This window comes from Parus major, chromosome 19 (assembly GCF_001522545.3).
Source record: "Parus major isolate Abel chromosome 19, Parus_major1.1, whole genome shotgun sequence".
NCBI classification, from domain to species: domain Eukaryota; kingdom Metazoa; phylum Chordata; class Aves; order Passeriformes; family Paridae; genus Parus; species Parus major.
The window spans coordinates 203,718-227,269 of NC_031787.1; the positions used below are offsets into that span (position 1 = coordinate 203,718).

General features: G+C 49.0%; 1 protein-coding gene across 12 annotated transcripts in view; it reads right to left on the minus strand.

The window, feature by feature from the left end:
- TSPOAP1 (TSPO associated protein 1) overlaps window positions 1-23,552 on the minus strand; it is a 55,182-nt gene that overhangs the window by 3,212 nt on the left and 28,418 nt on the right. For 3 of the 12 annotated variants that reach the window (XM_015646709.3, XM_015646721.3, XM_015646715.2), the window contains 18 exons: window positions 22,154-22,337; window positions 21,636-21,856; window positions 20,708-20,817; window positions 19,139-19,248; window positions 16,920-17,735; window positions 16,266-16,417; window positions 14,484-15,050; window positions 13,104-13,403; window positions 12,655-12,834; window positions 8,818-9,933; window positions 8,086-8,212; window positions 7,800-7,951; window positions 7,203-7,365; window positions 4,955-5,026; window positions 4,560-4,595; window positions 3,643-3,746; window positions 1,892-1,963; window positions 310-438 (listed from right to left, as the gene is read on the minus strand). In XM_015646709.3, the coding sequence (XP_015502195.1) occupies window positions 310-438; window positions 1,892-1,963; window positions 3,643-3,746; window positions 4,560-4,595; window positions 4,955-5,026; window positions 7,203-7,365; window positions 7,800-7,951; window positions 8,086-8,212; window positions 8,818-9,933; window positions 12,655-12,834; window positions 13,104-13,403; window positions 14,484-15,050; window positions 16,266-16,417; window positions 16,920-17,735; window positions 19,139-19,248; window positions 20,708-20,817; window positions 21,636-21,856; window positions 22,154-22,337 (4,611 nt within the window). Of the gene's footprint in view, window positions 1-309; window positions 439-1,891; window positions 1,964-3,642; window positions 3,747-4,559; window positions 4,875-4,954; window positions 5,027-7,202; window positions 7,366-7,799; window positions 7,952-8,085; window positions 8,213-8,817; window positions 9,934-12,654; window positions 12,835-13,103; window positions 13,404-14,483; window positions 15,051-16,265; window positions 16,418-16,919; window positions 17,736-19,138; window positions 19,249-20,707; window positions 20,818-21,635; window positions 21,857-22,153; window positions 22,338-23,552 lie in introns of those variants that run through there. The other 9 variants (XM_015646710.3, XM_015646717.3, XM_015646719.2 and 6 more) reach the window with 9 other exon arrangements.

Here is a 23,552-nt window from a genome sequence, read left to right on the forward strand (position 1 = left end):
AAACAGCGTTAAAGCAGTTGCTCTGAGCTGGTAAGCGTGAGTGTTTTGGGCTGGCTGAGATCAGAACTTCTTGGATTCTCCTCTTTGTGATGTTTTGGTTTGTTTATTCTAATCCCCAAATGTGTTGTTTTCTGCCACTTTCTGCACTACCAGTATATCCTTGGGAAGAGCTCCCAGCACGTCTTGGGATGAAGAGGCTGCATGCAGCAGGTTGAGTGATCTCACGGGTATTGCATGCCGTGCAATGCCCAGGCTCCAGACACGCTGCAGCCAGCAGGGAGGGCAGTGCCATGCAGTCACACAGCTCACCTGGCTCTCAGCACTCACAGGAGAAGCTTCTTTATCTTTTGAGTGGAATTCCTTGGCCATGTCTCCATCCAAAGGGACAGCTTCCAGGAAGTTGGATGGGACAAGCCCTCTCTGTTGGTTCAGCTCTCCCTACAAGATCAACATTCAATTTTCACATCAGCTTTCCTGGAGAAATAAATAACAACTTGAGGTGCAGTGCCCTGCAGAGAAGGCTGGGCTGTGGGTTGAGACAAGTCCAGAACACACCCACATAGAGAGGATCCACAGAAAATTCTATAACTCACATCCTTGCTCAGTTGTGGAACAATTCAGAGCACAGAAGCACAGAAGAGAGTAAAGGAAGAAGAGATGACAGCAAGTTGTGACAAAGGTGATTCCTACAAACTCAAAATCTCCACTACCATAATGGAATATGACTGTGCCACAGGTGCCCCAGAGGCCTTTGATTTGCCTTGGTATTTACTGATGCCTTTAAGAATGAGGCAGTACTGGTACAATGTCCTGTAGGCATTGCATCCATGACCACAGAGCTGCATTTCTGTATTCCTACACTTCAACAGGAGGAGGTTGGGTGAGACAAAACCCACCCCAGCAATTCTGTTTGTCCAACACCGTAAAAGGATCAAACAAAACATTCTCAGTGATGCCCTCAGACTTAAGCTGGAGCACAGCCTCAAGTCTGATGTGTGACTGTTTCCCATCCAGGGGGAGGTGGATGATCCAAGGGCCAAGGCTCAAGTTTGGCACAGAGCTGGAGGGCAGGAACAGCCCCAGGAATGTGTCTGCTTACTTGAATCACCATTCCAGCCTCTGGCTCAAGTGCCCAAAGTGCCTGGTGAAATGCTAGCTCTCAGTAGGTGCTGGTTCAGCTGGTGTGTGCATGGAAAAACACAGGCAAAGCTTTGGGAAACTGGCAGGCAACTGATGCCAAAAAATAAACTCAGAACCACTGGGACATTTAAAGGCCACAGAGATGCTCCCAGGGCTGGAGGCTGTCTGCTCTGAAGCCAGGCTGGGATACCTCAGGGCGTTCACCTGGAGGAGAAACGGTTCCAGGGGAGACTCAGAGCCCCTTCCAGGGCCTAAAGAAGCTCCAGGAGAGCTGGAGAGGGACTTTGCACAAGGGACAGAGAGACAGGACAAGGGAAAATTGCTTCCTTCTGCCAGAGGGCAGGGATAGAGGGGATACTGGGAAGGAATTGCTGGCTGTGAGCATGTCCAGTCCCTGGCACAGGTGCCCAGAGCAGCTGTGGGTGCCCCTGGATCCCTGGCAGTGCCCAAGGCCAGGCTGGACAGGGTTTGGAGCAGCCTGGGATGGTGAAAGGCGTCCCTGCCCATGGAAGGGGGTGGAACAGGATGAGCTTTAAGGTCCCTTCCCCAAACCATTCCAAGATTCTGTAATATTGGATTTACAGCAGGAGAAATGAGCACCAGAAACAAGCTGCCCTGAACTAAGCAGAAAGGGGTTTATTTTTTTCCCAAAAGCAGAATACTTTGTTCCCTGATTTCTGCTTCCCTCCCACTCCATGAACTCCAACAATTTCCAGTGTAACCGCAGGACCTTCCCAAGCCCTGCACTTACATAGTAGAATCCATCATCATCCATGGACCCAAAGACAGTGATAATGTCCCCAGCACTGAAGGTCAGTTCAGCCTGCAAGGAGACACAGAACAGAGGTCACAGGACAAGCACTGCCTGGAATTTCTCACTAGGAACACAGACTCCCCCCGCCTTCTTGTCCAATCTCACTCCAAGGGAGGAAGCCCACTGTTTTAATCTTGCAGGACCAGGATGTGGGATGGAAACTGAAATGGGTAACTCTGGAATTCACTGCTAAATAATGGAATTCACTGGGAAGCATGTCATAAATTAAGACAAGAGCAAAGCCCATTTTTAAACCAATTTTAATAAGGTTTCAAAACAGTTCTTACCACCTGCTCTGGAAAGGTGCACTGAGGACAAGCTCAGCAAGCACCAGAAATACCTTCAATTTCTTTAAATATAGTTACAAATCCTGCTCCCTTGGATGAGCCTGTTCTGTATGCAGCACTCACTGATTAGTCACTAGCAGGAATGCATACAAACAGGGAGGTTTAACCTGGATACAGAACAGGGACACAGCACACAGCAACACTTTGCTGTCACACCCTCTGTCCCCAGCACACGCTCCCTGGGGCACAAGGCTAAAGATAAAGGTGTCACCAGTCTCTTTTAATGGAAAAAGCTGCCCAGTGGAAGCTCCAAACAGGCTGAGTTCTACTCAAGACACTCTGTCACTTTACAAGTGTCAGTTGGAAGGGATCTACTTCCAATATATTTATATTATATCCCTAGTCCTCAATCTCATCTCTTGAGGCTGCAGGCCACTCCTGTGGAGCACCTCCCACAGAACTGCACCAGCCTGTTTCAGTAGTTTGAGCTCTTGTCCACAGAAGTTCTACAAGAGCAAATCACTGCAAGAAGTACAGTCATCTCCTCGGTGACCAGGGTTCAGAAGGGTTTAGACAGCTGGACACATGCTCACGTTGTGTCTCTCCCAGGATACTCCACCATCCCTAAAGCAGTCCTCAGCTGTGTCAGGTTGGGAGGCAATATTCCCTCTGTTGGTCAGACACTCTGTGATGAAGGGAAAGGATGTGAATCCAAATCCCATGTTTCTGTTTGCTCAGTACTAACACAGCTTGGAGGAACAGAGAATGTGTTCATCTCTTTTTGCAGAAAGGATTCTGCACTGCCACCTTTCTAGCTGGAACAGACTTATCCACAAAAATACTGTTCTGGATTGTATCCATCCTTGTTTAGATACATCCCTTCCTATCCCTGCAAGTGTCCAAGGCCTGGTTGGAAGGGGCTTGGAGCAACCCAGTCTAGTGGAAGGTGTCCCTGCTCATGGCAGGGGGTAGGATGAGATGAGCTTTAAGGTCTCTTCCAACCCAACCCATTCCATGATTCTGTGATTCTGTATATAGGAATTGCTTGAAAACAATGCAAACTAGTCCATTAAACTGGAGCTAAATCTTTTTGCTTGAACAAGGATCTACACAGATATTTAACACAAAAGTCATGCTCAAATTAAGTGTCAAAAGTGCTTTCAAACCCTTAAGCAGGTTTTTCCTTTTCCCAGTGTTTCCTGGATCAGTTGCTACCAGCAGGAGCTGCTTCCTCCCACCCCAGATTTACTCAGTCCTGTCTGATCACTAAAGGACACCTTGAGTACTCACACAGTTTCACTGATACTCTGGTTGGACCAAAGTGCTGAGTGTCTTGGGAGAGAAAGAAAAAAGAGATAGGAAGAAGAAACCTCTGAAAAGGGGGGAGCAGCTGATGGTTACCTCCACATCTGTGTTTGGAGAGCTCTCCTTAGGGTTGTAGTCAAAAGCAGCCACCATCCTGCGAGGAGTCAGCAGCTCTGCTTCAATGTCTTTATGTTTCTGCCCTGCAGGAGAAAAGCAAAATGTTCTTAGATGGCAATCAGAAAGGACAAAATCCTGGGATTAGGACAAAATCCCAAATCACAGCAACTCCTTCACCATTTTCGTAGTGGTCTGAGCAAAAAGAATACTGGGGGAAACCGAGTGCAGAGAGACTTTAGAGGCATTTGGTAAAACAGTTTTCTGATCTGCTTCATCATCTCATAAGCACAAAAGTGGGGACATCCCACATCCCCTCATCCTGGTGCTCTGTCTAAACATACAGGATGTTATTTTTAATGTCTTGAAAGGACATTTCTCCTCCCACTACACAATGTTCTGTTATTAAGCTACAAAATTTGTCCTCCAAGGTCCAGGGACCAGCACCCAGGGAAGCTCAGGCCTTGCCATCCACAATCTCCTTCTTGCTCTGACTCATCACCTACAGACCTGCCCTGAGCTTACAAAAGCCAAGTCAGTGCTACAGAAAACACACATTCATGGATTTTAACCCTGCTTTGGGTCAGCACTGGATGGGCTGGCAAAGGGTTTGCAGATTACACACCTCAGCAGAGGGAGCAGCCTCTCAGTGCCCCTTGGATCACAGGGACTACAGCATGTGGTGAGTGAGAGATTGCCCTGCTCTTCCCACAGCACAACAGGTGTGCTCCCCCTGCTCAACCAAAACATTCTGCACCCACCACTGAACAAAAAGAACTAAAACCTTTCGTTCCAGTGCTCTGAAGCAGCACCACAGGGTGTCACACTGGCCACTGAACACAAAACACATCTGTAATTTGATCATGCATCAGCTACACCCCCCTAGAAGCAATTCTCACCGGGCTGAGACTTGCACTCCTGTTTGTCCAGCCCTGCTGGGGGAAGAAAATGCCTCATCAGTACGAGCTCATCTCCAACAGTGACCACATGACACAGCTGACAAACAGTAAAAAGAACACCAAGACAGCAAACAACAGAAGCAAACTGTTCATGCAACTCAAAGTCTACACCAGTAACCAGGACTCAGGAACGTAACAAGAAGCAGAAGTCAAGCTCCAAACTATAAAAGACATCACTGTTGTTAAAAACTTAACACCAGCACAGGGATGGGCTCTCTTTCCACTTCCTAGCAGTCGTACAAACATCTGAGGGTCCTGAAAGCAAGTAGTAAAAATTCAATGCAGCCTGTAATCCTACAACAAAAACCAAAGAGGAAGCAGTGGGTGACACAGACCTTTCTTGGAGCGTCTGGGTTTTGGAGGAGGGACGGTTTGGCGGCGTGGAGGTGGAGAAAATGTGCCATTTCCTTAATAAAAACACCAAAAAAGCAAATAAATAGACAAGAGAAACAGACAGTGAATGGAAAGTGAGAAGCATCTTGAATAGTGAACAGGGGACAGAGGAGATGACATGCCTCCCCTGGGAGGCTGACAACAGGATTTCTGTGGCCAAAGCCCTCCGGGCCTCATATGTGGACTCAGATGAGGCATGATCCACATCCCAAATACACAGAGAAATCCACACTATACTTATGCCTTTTAGACACTCCACAGCTCAAAGCAGACAGACTTTGCTGCTCCTTAGCTTTCAGAAACAGCACCATAAGGACAAAATAAAACCTTGTACCATTAACACCTTAAAAATCCCAGGTCTCTAGCTAAAGCTTCTGCACCTGAGCAGGGTCAGGACTGGATGAAATCCCAAATGAACCTGCGGAGTGCCCAGACCAACCCCTCCAAGGCATTTCCTTAGTTACAAGGCCGTGATAGGGGTTTTATGGCAGCAGGAAAACAGCAGAGATACAGCCAGCCCAACTACCAAGGAATCAGAGAATCACTGCTCTTGGAAGAACACCTTGAAGACCATCAGGTCCAACCTGCACTTGACTACCCCTCCTGGCAGGGACTTGTGCAGAGCCACAAGGGCCCCCTGAGCCTCCTTTCCTCCAGGCTGAGCCCCTTTCCCAGTTCCCTCAGCTGCTCCTGGGCTCCAAACCCTTCCCAGCTCTGTTCCCTGCCCTGGACATGCTCCAGACCCTCACTGTCCTTGCCAAGAGAGGCCCAGAACTGCCCCAAGGATTTGAGGTGTGTCCCCACCAGTGCCAAACCTACAGTCCCTCCGTGGACACACATCTTACTGACTACCACCACCTTCCTCCAAACTTTCAAAGCCGTCATTAATGAAGTCCTTTACCCTTCCAAGACTGGGCAGTGGGGCAGGGCAGAGAGAGCCTTGTGTACCCACAGAGGGACACACCACAGGCATCCAGCCATCTCTGGCATATACACAGGAGAAAGAGTATGGATATGAAAAACACCTTATTCAAATCTCCTCTCCTCAGACATGGGAGAGGCCAAAGGACAAACACATTCAAGAAATCACACAGTGAAATTCCCTGTGCTCCTCAGGGTCAACTTTCCAGGGATCAACATTTAGGAGCTGGGCACTGTCAGCCCCTCAGAATCATAGAATGGTTTGGGTGGGAAGGGACCTCAAAGGTCTGTTAGAGCTGGATACCGAGTCTCCCTCCATGGAAATAGGAACAAATTGGATTGCTTATTTTTTCCTTGAGTTTTTTTTTTTTATTTTTAGGTTGATTTGGGTTTTTTTCCCCAGCTCAGGCAATGTCAGGGTTTATCTTTGCCATGACCAACACTTGTGCAGTTTTCCACTGCTGAACTGGCAGCGAAACAGGGAGCAGCAAAAGCAGGAATATCGTGGTGTTTTAACAAGTGGAGCAGATCCAACAATTGGCACTGGCAGTAGAGGGTGCAGAGAGGAGTGCAGGATGAGAGGTGGGAGACAAAAGGGACAGGCACTGGAACACAGCTATTCACAGCAGGGGCAGCTCACAGCCACTGAGCCTGACTCAGCCTGAGCTGCACATCCCAGCTGCTCCCTCTCCTCTCTGGGTGTGAGTGGGAAGGAACAGGAAAGCCTCAGCAGTGCACAAAGCGCTGACCACAGAGTTCAGGGAGTAAGAAGGAACCCAACCACCAGCTCCTTGTACACTCCTGTCTGCCTGCCTTGCTGTCTCACACCTTTCCTCCCCCTTCCCCATCTCCATTCCCAAGTCACAGGTTCTCTCACCCAAGAGAAGGGTGATGCCAAGAGTTCAGTCACAGGCTTTCAAAACAAGGGAGAGAACAGAGTGAAAACTTCTGCTCACATACTTCAGCTGCTCTTCAAACGCTTCTGTTTCCCTGTCCCTAGTGAGGCTCATCCTCACTTTGTGCTGAATTCACACACCCAGGAGCAGCTCCAAAAGCTGCAGTGGAGTCAGGGATGAACGGAGAGCTCGAACACCCACATCCAGCCAGATCCCCCTGCTGTGGAGCAGCCACTAAACCAGGCTGCAGATCCAGGGACAGCCCTCCAGATGGATTTGCTGGCTGCACTGGCCACACACAACAGCAGGACTGAGCTTCCACCATTCCAGCAAAGAAGCCACAGGGCAGGGCACACACAGACACACACAGTACCTGGGCTCTCCGTGTTGGCAGGCAGGAACCCCTGCTTTAGGAGCTGCTGCTTGAGCTCACTGCTCTCCACAGGGACTTCTGACACCATGTTGCATGGAATGTATCCCTCCCTTCCAGCACATTCCCCCCTATAAAAACCATCAGCATCCTTGTCTCCACAAACCTGCAAAGGGAAAATAGACTGTTTATGCTGCAGGGCCTGAGCTGCACAGAGAAACAATCATGGAATATCCTGAGTTGGAAGGGACCCACAAGGATCATCCAGCCCAGCTCCTGGCCCTGCACAGACACCCCAACAATCCCACCCTGTGTATCCCTGGCAGCGCTGTCCAAACGCCCCTGGAGCTCTGGCAGCCTCGGGGCCGTGCCCATTCCCTGGGGAGCCTGGGCAGTGCCAGCAGCCTCTGACCTTTCCCTGATATCTGATCTAACCCTCCCTGACACAGCTCCAGCCATTCCATAAGGTCACCACAGAGAAGATATCAGCATCTGCCCCTCTACTTCCCTCATGAGGAGGGTGCAGACCTCCCGAGGTTTATGCTGCCCCTGGAACACCAGACAGATCCACAGAGCAGGAGATGTTCACTCAGTTCTTACTTTCAGGATCTGCCCCTCCTTGAATGGGAGCTCCTCTTCTGCCGCATCAGGGTTAGGGGACATGGAGACAGGATCGTAGTCAAAGAGAGCCACGAAGATCCGAATGCCGTCATCTCTGCTGGAGCTCTCGGGAGCAGCGCTCCTTGGAGGGCCTGTGCACAGAGGGGACACAGCACAGAGAATGTCAGCCCTGCCCCTGCCCTGCACTGCCTGCCAGCCTCTCCCCAGCCATTTCCAGGAGCTTCCATCTCTCCTGCTGCCCACCTCTCTCCCTGTACCTGCTCACCTGGACTAGAGAACAAAGGTTTCTTCATTTGGCTTCTTCTTACAGCCCTGCTCCGTCTCCTGCCAGGAGCCTGCCAGGCGGCTGTGCCAGGCGGCTCTGGGCCCTTGGAATCTTTATGACTGGATGCCTGCAATTGGAACCACCAGAGAATTAGTAACAGCCTCTGCCTTCCAACTCCCTGAACAGCGCTCAGCCCAAACGCACTCCACAAAGAGCAATGCCTCCAAATGCAACATTCCTCTTCAGGGACACTCTAGAGCTGGAAAGACCAAGGGAGCTGGAAAACAGAACTGAGGACGGGCAGGCGCCCTGCCAGGCACTAGTGATGAACCCCTTGGCGGGGGTGAAGATGCAGAAAAGGGCATTTCAAGGGGAGGCGACATTACAGTCCGCATCTACACAAAGATTTCACCAATCAGCTTATTGCACCAGGGATTTTCATTTGGATCTCACACCCTCCTGCCATGGGGAGGGAGACCCAACGTGAAAAGGAATACTGCATCGGTGACACTTGGTCAGGGAGCAGGAAAAGCAGAAGCAGCTACTACAAGAAAAGCCACGGAGCAGCACAGAACTACAGAATCTCTTAGATATTCTTCCAGACAATCCTAGAGGAGGGTCCTTTCTCTGGACAACACTGAACAAAGCAAGATACAGGCAGGCCAGGGAAGCAGAGGGAAGCCAGCACCACTGCAAGCTGCTTCAAAGCCAGAATAGCAAAAGTCACCCAACCCTTCTGTGCAAGGAGGTGCTACGTATCCCCTTCGAAGAATGTTCGAGCCTCCTTCTCCAGCCAGGTGACTTACAGTCCAGCTCCCAGCCCTGCTCCTCAGAACTGCTCTCACACCCTGGGGCTTCCTTCTCCCGGCAGAAGAACCGTAGGTGCCCGGCCCATTCCATACCCTGCTCTTCCATCATCTCTAGCCTGGTCAGGTCCCTTCTGCCACCCGGGTGGGCAACCTCAGACTGACTGGAGCAATCACTCCAGTCTCCCTGGCAGCTCTGGGACCTCTCTGGCCACAGCCTGCTCTCTGGGGAGGATGCACAGGTTGAATCCTGATCATCTTCGGAGTCATATTCGATGTCTATTTCCAGGCTTCTGGGGCTGGGGCCGTGCGTTGCCATCACAGCAGGTTCTGCCCCCCCAGCTCCTACTGCCCTTTGGGCTTTTTTCTGTAAGGTGCCTTGTCTGGCCCGGCTGTACAAATCCAACCCCTCCTTCCCACCGGCACTGCTGACAACATTCAGCTCCTCCCTGAGACTGGGAGCTCTGTATAACCCGCTCCCCATCTGGCTGCAGTTGCCCAGCAGACGACTGCAGTGCTCTGTTGGATCACTCTGTCTCCTCCTACTTAGCTCAGGCCGACTGCGGATCTTCTCTCGATAATTATTTCCCTTCTTCTTGCCCCAAGAGGGACTTGTCCCACTCCCAGACTTTGGATCGTTCTCCTGATAGCCCCAGTTCCAGTGTGCCTTCTTGTGACTGAAAGCCAGCTGGCTAAAGGCAGGATTTGCATGGTCAGCATCCGCTCTGCCCTCCTTAGCACCGTGCTCCCCCTGCGGAGTCTGAGCATACACATCCACGGAGCTGTTACACCCATCTTCCTTCAGAAATGGCTCCTTGCTGTTGGGTGGTTTCTCTGTTCTTCCTGAGTGGTAGGCCTGTGTTTCCAAGGAGTCTTGAGGGTCTGTCTTTTCTTCTGTAACACCCTTCTCATCTTCATCTTCATCCTCATCCTCAGTCACTTCAGGGATGCTGAACAACTTCTTGCTGTGGTTCTTCTGAAGCGGGAGCTCCAGGATCCTCTCCAGAATCTCCTCATCGCTGTCAGTATCACAAAGATCCATCTGTACCCAGACCCCGAGAAAAGCCACAGCCAGGACAAGCAAAGGAAAAAAGAAAGGAAATAAACATTAAAACAAGAGGCAAAGTGACCCTGATTCCCTCCCAGTAGAGCAGGATGGAGCTGTGGCTGCAGCAAAGCAAGGGGAGGGGGCAGAGGGAGCGATGGATCTTCTGGCAAAAGCAATCGATGAACCAGCAATGTGGCAGGAAGCGAGGAAGGCAAATGCATGGAAGAGCTCCCTCCCAGCCCCTCCACCTGCAGCACCTCTCATCCTGCCACAGGAATGATGATTCCCCATGGCTTGGCACCCTCGGGCTGGGATGGGGGCAGGAGAGACGCTGTCCCTCCATGGAAGAGCTGAGTGGGCTCTTCTGTCCACAGGGCTGAGCCTCAGCCCGTGCTCACCCACGGAGCCACGGGTCCCCTCAGCTCTGTCCCCTCCCTGGAGCACAGGGAATGGCCCTGTGCTGCAGGACACCCCTTGAAGATGTTGCTGCCTAGGCCCTTCCCATGTCCCAGCAAGTGCCGCCCTACTGCAGGTTCCTGTCTGCAAATCCAGGAGCAGAGTTCCCACTAAAACAAAGGAAAACCTTTTACCTCAAAGGACCACAAAGACATGAATTTCACTTGCAGATGGGTGAGAGCCTACCAGGTTACAGAAAATTTTGGGGACGGCACTGCTGAATTTTAAAATTTGCTGTGGATCAACTGTAGAATTTGTAGGTCTATTTCTTATTACATTAGTGCTAAGATAAAAGGTAAAAGCCCAGGTGCACAGTGTCGTTTTGGTAGGAAGATACCTCTGGAGGTCTCTTGTTCAACTTCCCTGACAAGTTACATCATTTTGTGTTCTAAAGGCACTTACAAATCATGTGTAGCTACTGATATTTTAAACTACAGCCATGAGCAGGTCTGTTCAGAGATAATTAAAGACTGAACCACAGCGTGGGAGAAACAAAGGCAGTTGCAAGCTGTCTACTGATAGATTCCAACCTCTGTATAGCTTTTTCCAAGCAAAAGTTGGTCTTGAATTACATTTAGAACTGGTTGAAGGGGCTTCCAGAGGTCTCCAGTTCAGCTCCCTATTGCAGCAGGACTGCTGCCAACAATAAATTTATGTCTTTGCTTAAATGAGGTTTGAAAACATCAGAGAATGGACATCCTGAAACCTCTGGGGACCAGTCCCAAGGCTGCACTGCTTTCCTAGGAAAGAGGTTTGAACTCATCTCTAACATGAACATCCCAAACAACAGCTCATGATTTTTGCCTGTTTTAATGTATCATCTCCCAGAAACAAGAAGACTTTGTCACTCATCCCTTTAACCATCATGCAAATAGTTATAGGCAGTTACAAAATCTCCCACTCAACTCCTCTAGACCAAAAACCCCTCAATTATCTCAAACTCTCCTTACAGAATACATCCTCAAGGCTCCTGCCTTGTTAGGACCCTTTAGCAATATGGAGAATTCATAAATACAACCATAAAATAACTTCAATAAGACTTCTTTCAGCTGTTTGCAAATTGGTGGCTTCTGCTTTTGAGTTTTAATATAATAAATTGTTTCAGCAATTAAACAACTTATTTAAGGATAAACATTTTAAAAGCAGTACCCCTCCGAGTTCTCATCCTCTGAATCCTGAAAGAGTTGGCTGAGGAGTCTTGAGGTAACAGAAAATTTAGTTAAATATGCAGAATCCTAAAAACCAGCCCTATTCCAGTCACATCCCTTTCAATCCATAAGGCAGTAATGGGAGCTCTGTGCCCTAAAGCTTCCTGCCCCTCATGTCCTCTCCCAATTCAGCATCTTGTCACCCTCACTCTGTCACTGCCAGCACAGAAAACAATCACTTTATCCAGTCAAGAGCCAGCAGTTTGTTCAGCTCAACAGGACACGAGCAGGGTTTGGCAGCAGCCACACAGGGCACCATCAAAACAAAAGAAAGGGTGCTTTCCTGCCATCCAGGCGTATCACATTTCCTGCAGAGCTTTTTTAACTTCCCAGTCTCTCATCCTCAGTGCTTTCCCTCATGGACATTCATCCCAACTGATGTCATCTGTATGCTTACACACCAGTTGCAGGCCAGGCAGTTGGAATCACATTCCCACAGATGCATTCAGACCAGATTTACCTCTTTGAGCATGAATTAAGCTGGTCACTAACAGCTCAGCTCAGGCAGGATTTCATCCCTTACAGCATTTGAACTGCAAAGCCACAACTCTGCTCCTACATGCCATCCCTGGCTACAGAAAGCATCAAGGCCTAAGCCAAATAATCACAGAATCAGGGAATATCCTGAGCTGGGAGGGACTGCAAGGACTGAGGCCAGCTCTGGCCCTGCACAGGACACCCCAACAATCCCACCCTGTGCATTGACTGTTTCCTGGTTACTCTCTGTGTTAAGAACTCAACCAATACCATTGATTTTAACCCTGGATTCTAAACATTAAAAACATTAAATATTAAAATCCCTGTTTTTTAGACATTAAACATCACATTGTGTGTTTTTTCCAACCAATTAAACCCTGACTCCATTCATTACAAACCAATACCTCTCCCTCTCCCAAAGAACTTGTGTTTTTACTACCTTGAGCCAACACTGTGAGTAAAAGCAGAGCAGCAGGACCTCAGGAAAGGCTCAGCCCAGCCCCTCCTCCTGTGAGTTGATGGCATGGGATGGCTGCACCGGCGCTCCCCGCAAGCAGCACTCAGGACAAGTTACCTTTTCCCCATTCTCCTGGGAACATGGCTCTCTCTGGTCCCATTTCTTCCCTTCCAGAGCATCTGAAGACAGCTCTTCTTCCTCCTCCTCTTCCAAAATATCTGAAAGGTCAGAACTTCGGTTGTGCTCAGTGAAAAGCGTCAACTGTCGGCGGCCCATTTCCGACAGCTTTTCTTCTTGCTGTTGAAAAGTAAAACACATTTTCTCAGCTGTCCCAGACTCTATTTCAGCAACAAAGGAGCATTTTTCCTTTCTCTGAGCACACACACAGCTCAGGTGTGGTAGGAAAGGAAGTGGGCAGCACCCAAGGGAGTGGGTCAGGTGTGGACACACACAGACATCAGTCTCACTTGACAGCCTGCAGAACAACACTGCCTAAGGCTGGGAAACTCAGGAGGTCAAGCACAGTTCACATCCATCCATGGGCATTCAACCAAGGTTAAACAAACCTCTCTTTTCACTCTGGACATTTCTTTCATCACCTCCTTGCCAGAAGACAACCTCAGCAAGTCCTGGCAGCTGCTCCCACTCATGTTTCCATCTTGAAAGGTGTCCTGTGTGGCCCCAGCCTGGCTGGGGGAAGACGCAGGCTCTGGCTTCAGGTGCTTCTCTGCCTCTCTCTCCGTGTCAGCACTGGGACCTTTGGGTGCCTCCTCCACGGAGCACACGTGGCAGGTTTCTGCTTGGAGCTTCACCCCACTGTCCATCGGGCTTCCCAGCTCTGGTAGTTTGGTTCTTGACTGCTCCACCTGGGAAACAAACCAACAGTGAAATCAAGGGGACGTGTCTCAGACTACTCATGCACCAAAAATGAGTCCTATGACCCCTAATTATTTTGACTCTCTGATGTGTTCTTTGCTGTAGGGTTATGAATGTTTTGGCAGTCAATTTGCAGCTGGGAATGTTGGCCAGCCCTGGAACAAACCCCTCCCTGTCCTCAGGTCCCACGTGGGTAAATGAATCCAGCAGCTGACCCGGTGCACTGAGCTGCAAATGACCAGGAGCTGATCACTGATCTTGGACTCAACATCTCAGTCCTTCTGGGTATGGAGCTGGTCTTTGGGGCTTGCACCCACCATGCCGCTGTCGCTTCAGCAATTCTCAGAAGTCTCAGCCTGTCTCTGAGCCTTCACAAGGACACACTGCCATGATTAATAAAGTTGTGCTGAATTTAACAGTCTGAAACACTCCAGTGAGTTCTGATGTCAAAAGTCAGAATGGGAAATAGATCCTTTTCCCTCATGTAATACATCCCACATCAGGAGAGCCTGCTTCCCCATGGTCACAGAGAAACCATTTACTATCATTATATGGCTCTCAGACATCCTCACCACTGTCCTAAAAGAGCTCTGAAAGGACTCACTCACCCTACTGGGAATTCCACCTGGAATTTCACTCACCCACTGGAAACTCCAAGCAGCCAGTGTCACAACAGTTTGCCAGTTCTGCAGCCATGGCTGCCTTGCTCTGCTCTCCACTGAGGTGTTCTATCACTGTCTTGTGCAAACCCACCAGGCTGGAGAAGGTCCCTTCAAGTCAGAGCACAGCAATGCCAGACTAACATGGGAACATCTATTTAACCTTTTAACACTGAAAATTCTTCCTTTCCTCACTCTGTTCCTCATCTGCTTGCAAACAGAATCAAGCTGCATCTTCCAGGTACCCAACAGTAGCCAAGATTCCCTGAGAGTTTGCCACTGCTGGATGATGGCCCAGAGGCAACACTGTGTCACAGAAGGGGGCTCAGGAGCATCGTGTCCCTCTCCCCAGAAAGGATTCCCTGCCCTTCCCTGCACAACTGGCACTGGGCAGGAGATGTAAGCACTTACCTGCAACTCTGTCCCTTCGACCAGCTGCTGCAGTCCCGGTTCCTGGGAAGGGCCAGGCTCCGTGCCCTGCCCTGGGAACGCTGTGCCAGCTTGCTGGGGAGGCACACTGAGGCATTTCTTGTCTCCCACAGTGTCCAACCTCTGTGGGGAAGTACCTGGAGCCTGCACCAAGGAAGCACTAGGGGAGGGGAGGTGTGCTGGGGAAGAGGCTTTCTCTGTCAGGGGCCGTGCGGAGCCAGCAGGGCTGGAGGATGGGTCAGTCAATTTGGCATCTGAGGTGTCAGCAGGAATTTTCTGTCGGAGTGTGGGTGTGTGCTGTGGGCTGCAGGCAGGCAGTGAGGCCCTGGGGCCCCCCCGGGGAGGTCTGGAGGGGACAGTGGTGCACACAGGGGAAGTGCAGTGGGAGGATTCCAGCAGGACGGAGGAAATCTGGGCTGGAACCGAATCCACGGACTCCCCATACTGAGACATTGTCCTGACAGAAACCTCACGGCACACCTGGAACATCTGAAGCTGGGACAAGTCCACCAGGACACTCCCAGCTGTTGGAGAAGTAACTTCTATCACCTGTAAGCAAAAGAACAGGAAGGAATTGTTTATTGTGCACAGCTCAGCCCTTCTGAGAAGAACAATTCCTGACCCCCAAAGTTAAGACAGAACCCAAAGCTCTGGAGAGCAGCTGTGCAGAATTCCCACCCTTCTGCACAGTATCTGGGAAGAGTGAACAGTTAAAGAGAAATCTGAGAAACTGAACAGTCTGCAAAAAACGAATATATTCACTCCTACTCCAGATTTTAACCCTCCTTGTTTCCTAAGCTTTGAAGAGCTTTTCCCTTTTTTTAGGCAGCTCTTTTGACTGCTTTCCCAGACACCTTTTTCTGACCTGTGAAGATGAAAAAGCATTTCCACAACAAAAGAGCAATTATCCAACACAGCATCATTCTGGTCTGCACTGTGCTCCTTCAAACATCATGTGTGTACAAGAGCAGAGGACACCATTCATACAGAATGTCCTTGGGTGTTCTGTATCAGTAACAGCACTGAACCCTGGGATGTTTGTGTGTTAAAACCATTGAATGGTTGGGTTGGAAGGGATCTTACAAACCATCTCAATCCAGCCCCTGCCATGGGCAGGGACACTTTCCACGTGGAGCACCCCAGGTTGCTCCAAGCCCTGCCCAACCTGCCCTGGGACACTTCCAGTGCTGGGGCAGCCAAAGCTCCTCTGGACAATCTGTCCCAGGGCCTCATTACCCTCACAGAGAACAATTTCTTCCCAATATCCCATCTAACCCTGCCCTGTGGCAGTGGAAGGCCATTCCCTGTGTCCTGTCCCTCCATCCATTGCCCAAAATCCCTCTCCAGCTCTCCCAAAGCCCCACTAGGCTCTGGAAGGAGCTCTGAGGTCTCCCTGGAGCCTTCTCTTCTCCAGGTGAACACCCCCAGCTCTGCCAACCTGGATCTAGAACAGAGGGGATACAGCCCTTGAAGCATCTCCATGGCTTCTTCTGGACTCACTCCAGCAGCTCCACATCCCTCTGATGTTGGGGGCCCCAGAGCTGGAGGGTCCTGCTCCAGAAGCACCTCCAAAATCTGGACAGATGTTTTTTGTGGTGTGCATCACAGAGCACAAGCAATGTCCCTTCTCTGCTCACTCTTTTCCAGGCCAAGGACTGTCACTGCCTCCTCAGGACACCTTCCTGGATCCAGCTTTCCATGCCTTAACGTCTTGACACTTTGTGCTACCCCTACAGCAGCCCCAGCCCCCTGCACAGTCCGTACCTTCTGTCCATCCGCATACACGGCATATCCAGTGACCCGGACCCCATTGGAAGATCCCTCAGCATCAATGGTGACAGGTAACCAGCTGATGACCAGGATACCTGGAGAGGGACCAGCTTCTACCTGGACATCCAAGGGAGCATCAGGTGTGCCTGTGAGAGACCAAACACAATGTCCTCTTGCTTATCTGGCTACAGCATAAAGCTGAACCCCGGTTAGAATCAGAGAGCAAACTCCCAACCAGACCTGCCCCTGCAGAACTGAACTACAACAGCCAGGCCAGTCCTGGGAAACAACAGACAGAACCAGAGAAAATAAGATGCTCTTGTTCTGTGAAAGCTTTAATGCACAGAAAACAGAACTTTGCAAAAATAGCTGAGGCCAAGATGCAGCAACCCTTGGAGCAAGATCACGGCAAACCATCTCTTCCCTGCCCAACCAGCTGCTCCAATCAGCAGAGAGGATGTCCTCCCAGAGCAAACAAAAGCAAAAGGGATAATCGAATTTTAAAATAAAGGAAGAAAAACATGAAAACAAAACAGTGCAGCACCTCAGGCTTTGGGGACCTAATCAATCTCACTTCCCTTTGCCCCACGGCTTCCCAGCAAAGGGCCAGCTGAGCACAGCCTCTCCATGTGCAGAGGCCTGCGGTACCTGCTAGAGGGGTAGTGAAGTGTATCACAGCTGAGTCCTGCTCCTGTCCCTCGGGCACCTCTTCCCAAGGAGTTTTCATGGGCCGGGCCTCCAGCTTGGCCACGTACTGGGTGCTGGGCTGCAGGTGGCGGAAGGTGTACCAGTACACGCCCGGCTTGGTCACATCACACTCCTGCCCGTTGAGATACACCCCATGGCTGTAGTTGCTGTTGCAGGGAAGCCACGTCACCTCTGCTGACGTGGCTGTGACACTTCTGACTTTCAGCATCGTTGGTGCCTTGCCAAAATCCTGCCCCACAAAGAAAGTGCAGCGCAGTTTATCAGAGCTGCCGTGCGCCGTCACCGTCTGCACGGACACGCGGTAAGCCCTGCTGTGTAAATCCAGCTTTTCTATCACTGCTTTGGTCTGAAGGCCACTCTTCACGTTCTGACGTAGCTCTTCATCCACATAGATGTTGTAGCTTTGTATGTCTGGGCAGCCAGCTGGCAAAAGAGGTGGTTCCCAGCCTACAACTATGCTTCTGGCAAGCTGCTTGATAAGAGTCAGTTTTCTTGGGTAAGGCACTGCTGTGTGACTAACAGGTTCCTCCTGGTCTCCTTCTGCTCTGCTGGCCAACAGACTAATACTACTCTCTTCAATGGAGAACTCACTCTTATCTCCACTGCTGGTGCTTGCACTGACCAAACTTTTCTCCTGGTATGAGCTATGGGTGAGATCATTCAGCTCCGGAGGCAGAATCGTCATGAGGTCATCATCTGAAACTCGCTCAACAAAATTGGAGGGGACCAGCCCTCGCCGGCCATCCATCAGCTCCCCTAAACAAAAAACAGGACACCTGTTACCACTGCTCCTGCCATTGTGCCTTCCAACTCAGCTGTGAGGACTATGGGACAACATCTATGTTGGGTAGAACTGCTCTGCAGTCAGGAGTGGAAAAAACCTCAGGGAGGTCATTCCTGGAAATGTTTCCTGATTTCCTAGGGCTTCCCTTGTTAGGTCCCAATGGACACAGTGAGGAAACTCACTGCTCCACACATTTCAGAGCCAGCTAAGTAAGAAGCTGGGGTGTGTGATTATCTAAAGGCTTTCTCCTTCTTCATTATCCCATTGGTTCTCATCATAGCTCTTTCACTACCTTTTTTAGCCTTCCTGAGCTATGCAGATGGATGATTTTATGTCTTCTCCCAGCCATACAGATTTGGGGTTTGCAGTACTTCCTCAAGAAAATCCATCTTCCCAGCTTTGTATTTAGCTCTGGCCTTCCATTTAGCTCCCTCCTTTCTTAACTCCTATATTAAAGGTGTCCCAAAAAGACTTGTGGGGACAACAGATACACAGCACTTGGTCTGTGCAGATCCATCAAACCATGGATGAGCAGCACAGAGGGACTGCACTGCCTTCCCCCTTCCAAACTCTACCTACAGCAAATCAACTGAAAGCAGGGAAAGCAGAAAATGTCAATAAAGAATAACCTTTTTAAACAATAAACAAATATATAAATTATAAGCTTGGGAATAGAAAGAAAGAAAGAAAAATGAGGCAGAGCAGTCACAGAGCAAGCAGTGCAACGTACATGCATTTGTCTCAGCTTTTGCAAAGCACCCCAGGGAATCAGGAACCATCACCCCTTAAGCAAGTGGCTTCACAAAGAAACCTCAGCACAAATTTACAGACCACAAATCTTGGTTTCAATTCCATCCACCTCTTAATCAACTGAGATCATGTTTGCAAAGGGGCCAAAACAGAAAGGCTGTGTGACACCAGCGAGGGTCCCAGCTGCAGTTTGGGTTGATTACTGTATCCCCTCTCTGCCAAAAGAGCATGAAGCGATGGAGCCCATCACCTGCTGCAGTTCCTGGCTCACTGCAAAGAGGAAAACAGCCCATCTGCAGAAGGGTCTGATCATGTTCCTCTCCATAGTGATGAAGGAACCATATGGGGGTTGAAACCATTGGGGATGAAACCTGAAACTTGCTGAAAGTAGTGGCAAAATTTCCACTGAAATCACTAGACCAGGATTTCATAGCTTAGACTTCATTTATTCATAACATAAATAAAGCCGTTTCCAACAGGATCTTCTTGTCCTCCTAACAAACTAACTATGGGCAGAAATGCTTCACCTTGAGGTTTCAAGGTTTGCTAAACTTCTCTCTCGTTTTCTGGAGAGAGATCAACTCTCCATAGCCGTTCATTCACATTTCATTTTACTAAAACACACCTTCAAAGAAGCCATCTTCATCCATGTCTCCATAGATGTAAATATATTCTCCAGCAGTCAGTGGAAGCTCTGCCTCTGGATTTTCATTAGGTCCATCAAAAGGATTGTAGCTGAAATAATTACAATTGGAAGACTTAATTTGCATGGGAACCTTCCCAGCCACACATTATAGCTGTGATGTGATAAGCCTTCAATTCACTGGGAATGCATCCACTTTGGCAAGCAGCAAATTCCACAGACAAAGGTGAAGACTGTAGTTTACATATAAAATTATTTAATAACAGATAATTTCTGAGGAGCAGAACAGATGTCTTGTGACATCCAAAGGAAAAGGGATATAAAGAAGCTGAGCTTGGACTCCAGGCAGTTCTAACCTGCCTACCCAGGGATCCTCAATCAGAGGGTCTCATTTCACAGGAAAATGCCTCATGAAAAACCTTTATCTTTACAAACACCTACTGCCAATACTTGCTCTTTACCCCTTAAAAGGGATTTAATCTTGCCAAAGCAATGTTTAACTCTCTGTAATCTGACTGAGACCTTATGGGCCCAAGACTGACATGAAGACACTGACCACATTTGATGTGCTCCTCACAAGCACGGAATCATCCCCATTCTCTTCCTCCCAATTCCCAGTGGAAAAGCTGATGGATAGCTAATACATTGAACTGTAATGATTTGGGCTTGACCACGATGGCTCAGTGAATAGCAAGAGTTAACCAAAAGATGTGGGTTTATTCGGTGCTTTTTTTTCCCCCTTTAAAGATTACAGCCAGAGACATTGTGGCCAAAAATTTCAGGAATTCTAAACTGAAATTTTCTTAATTGTTGGAATAAGATTTATTGGAGAAAACTTCTTGCACTATTCTGAAAAAAATAGACAATTTAATGAATATGTTAGGTTGAACTAATTTTCAACAGAGAATGATACTCAAAGCTTTGCCCAGTGGTGTTCACTGAACACCAACTGAGCTTCATGTGCTTTTGTTGAGCTAAGCCTAGGTTGCACAGGAAGTAACAGATCTCAAATCATTCAATCATGGAATGGTTTGAGTTGGAAGGGACCCTAAAGCTCTTCTCATTCCACCTCCCTGCCATGGCCAGAGACACCTTCCACCATTGGGTTGCTCCCAGCTCCAATGTCCAGCCTGGCCTTGGGCACTGTCAGGGATCCAGGGACAGCCCCAGCTGCTCTGGGCACCTGTGCCAGCCCCTGCCCACCCTGCCAGGGAACAATTCCTGCCCAAAATCCCATCCATTCCTGCCCTCTGGCACTGGGAGCCATTCTCTTCTCCTGTCACTCCAGGCCTTCGTCCCAAGTTCTTCTCCAACTCTCCTGGAGCTCTTTGTGCCCTGGAAGGAGCTCTAAGGTCTCCCCAGAGCTTTCTCTTCTTCAGGCTAGACACCCCCAGCTCTCCAAGTGTGAAAATTCCATGGAGAAATAAAATAAAAGGTCTAACCTATTATAATCCACTTGTAAGAGTGGTGAATCCTAGAGAACATTGTGAAGTAGGGCACCGTAGATAACCTGTGTAACTCCACAGAGCACAAGCAATGGCCACTCAGTACCTGTATCGAGCTAAGAACACCTGGAGCTTTGCAGGGCCTTGGTTGCCTGGCTCTGGCATGAGGGAGATGCTGTCAACATCCAGTTCTTCCATTTCACTCGCAGTGTCCACCTAAAAACGTTAAAGATAAGGGTCTGAGTAAAGGAACACTCCTAGAGTCTGTACACAGTGAACACATCCTTTAAACTCATGCCTGGTGTCAATCTGGCTCCTGGGCTAAGGACCATCTCTAAGAATGACTTTTTAGGTGAGGAAGTAGTAATAAGACACAACACCTCCAAGTTGGACCTTCAGGGCTTCCAGTCAGACATCAGCAAAAACTCCTTGCCCAGGTGGGAACAGTTCCCAGAGTTGGGGGATCTCCATTCTTGAAGAACCTGTAGCCTGAGCTCAGCAAAGCCACAGCCACACTGATCTAGAGCTGGTGACAGTCCCACTGGAGCAGGAGATTGGATGAGAGACTCTGGAGACCTCTTCCACCCCACACATTCATAATTCAGTATGTTGATTTCTTGCTACCTCTAAATGACAGCTGTGCCTGTGTGCAACACAAATGTCAACCTGAACAAAGGAGCTCTGTTGGATGTTGGGGTCTTTAACTGCTTCTGTCCTCTCCAACACCTGTAAATCCCACTCCTTCTCCAAGCTCCCAGACACTGGCTAACCAGTTGTCTCTGTCATGGAGCACAGCAATATATTCAAATGATCATTACAGACATGGCATCCAAGGTAATTTCAGTATTTTCCTACAGTTTTTCTCTTGTTTACCCCATTTTCTTCAGGCAGCTGGAAGGGAATGAATACAACCTTCCTGTTGAATGCCTGTGACCTTACTGGGGAATGAATGCACCTTTACTGGTGCTCTCAGCAACGAATTTATTCCCTTCTGGCTGGAAAGCACAGGCAGCAGACGGGACTCCCACACTGACCTCTGGAGTTGGGCAGGATTTTGGGCTGTTGTGCATGGATTCAGATTTTGAAGAGCTGGACTGAGACTCTCCTTTCTTGGATTGTTTCTGAGCACTGGTGGGAGCAGCTGGGGAGCCCAAGGTGGTGTCTGGCCCCCGCTGCAACGGCTCCAGCTCATCACTCCCTTCATTGTAAATCTTCTTTGTGCTCTGGTGGGGGAGCAACCCAGGAACAGCTGACTCTGCAATAAAATCAGCTGTCCATTAGTTACAGCCACAAGCAGGATACAGGATCAGCAACAAGCATAGCAGGGAGCAGCCCAAGTCTCTACAAATGTGCTTTGTTCAGACTGGACACCTGAGCTCTCACTGGCCACAGAAATGCCAACTTCTCTTTACAAAATGAACCAAACTTATTTACAACAGGGACAGAGATGCCAAAATTACGCTAAACATTTGCACCAGCTCCTTTAGTCCTTTCCCTTTACACAAGTATCAACCCATTTTTCAAAGCCCCATCAGGCACGTCTGACAATTACCCTTCTCCCAGCGGGGCTGTGGGGCGGAGCTGCACAGAGCAAGGGGCAGCTCTGAAGTCACCAGAGTGGAAGTGAGAAGGTTGATTTTTCCTGTTTGAAGCCGGAATTGCTGGAGTTCCTGTGACAGGAGGCTGAACTGCTCTGTTTGACTGCGACACTGGTCCTCCAGATCCTTCACCCGGGCCTGCCAAGAGAGAACAAGATGAGGAACAAACCTCTGTTGAAACACTGAGGTTCCAAACAGGATTTGCTTTTGCTGCATCTTTTCCCAGACTCCAAGGAGCTAAAGGATACTTTTAAATGCCCTGCCTAGGAACAGTCATTGGGAAGTGGCAGCCTCACACTTCTCCTTATGTTAGAAAAACCGAGGCTCATCATCGCGGAGGAAGCTGACTACAAACTCCATTAGGACTCATCCCTAAAATTCTGGGTTTGAACTTCAGTATTCTCTCTCAGCCCTGCACAAGATTAGATGAGATAGGTCAGAGATAAATAACCCTTAAAAAGATTCAAAAGGCTTTATATGGCTTTTGGACCATTACAATCATGTCTCCAAAAGGAACTGCTCTCCCAGTTTTATCCATCGCTCCAGAGGCTCAAGCAAGGCCCCAGAATCTTAACCTGATCTCCCCACCATTCCAGGCAGGACTACCAACTGTCCCTCCAGACCTTGGCTCCTCCAGGCACCAGGAAGGGCAGAGAGCACACAGACCCATGTTGCAGAACTCTCCTTTGATGTGGGAAGCCCACACACTTTCCTCCCTGATCCTACAGGGATGATTTACTCCAGGCAAATGAATGCTGAGAAGAAAGTTACACCTCAGCAAGACGAGGTGCCAAGGAGCCTTGGGAAACACTATGGAGAGGGAATGACACATTCCTGATAGAGAACCATTTGTATTTTCCCATATTTTCTTTTCACTGTCTCTAGAACTTCCCCTTACAAAACACAGCTGATTCCAGGCTGTCTTTACACATCCCCACATTCCCTCAGGTTGTAGGCAGATCAATTCCCAGGTGTTTGCAACTGCTCCTTCCCCTCCTCTCACTGTTTCTTGTAAGTAAGATGCACCAGAACAGATTGACCACACTGTGCTCTTCAAAAATTTCCATTTAACCAAATGTATTTGAAATGTTTTTTCTCCAGCCAACTAAAAAAATAAACGATGCCTTGAAATATTATGTGAGACAGAAAGTCTGAGCTTTTAAGCAGCTCTAAAAATAACATTTCTGACACAGAAAAAGCTCTCTCTTTGGTCTCAGAGCAATATAAAACCTTTGTAGCTGCTCCCTAAGGATTTAGCAGGGTCATGCATTTTTATTTGACTGTGACATATCTGTTTTAGGCGTTTGAGTTTATTACTTCTTCTCTTCCCAAGTCCAAAGGTGCTCTCATGCT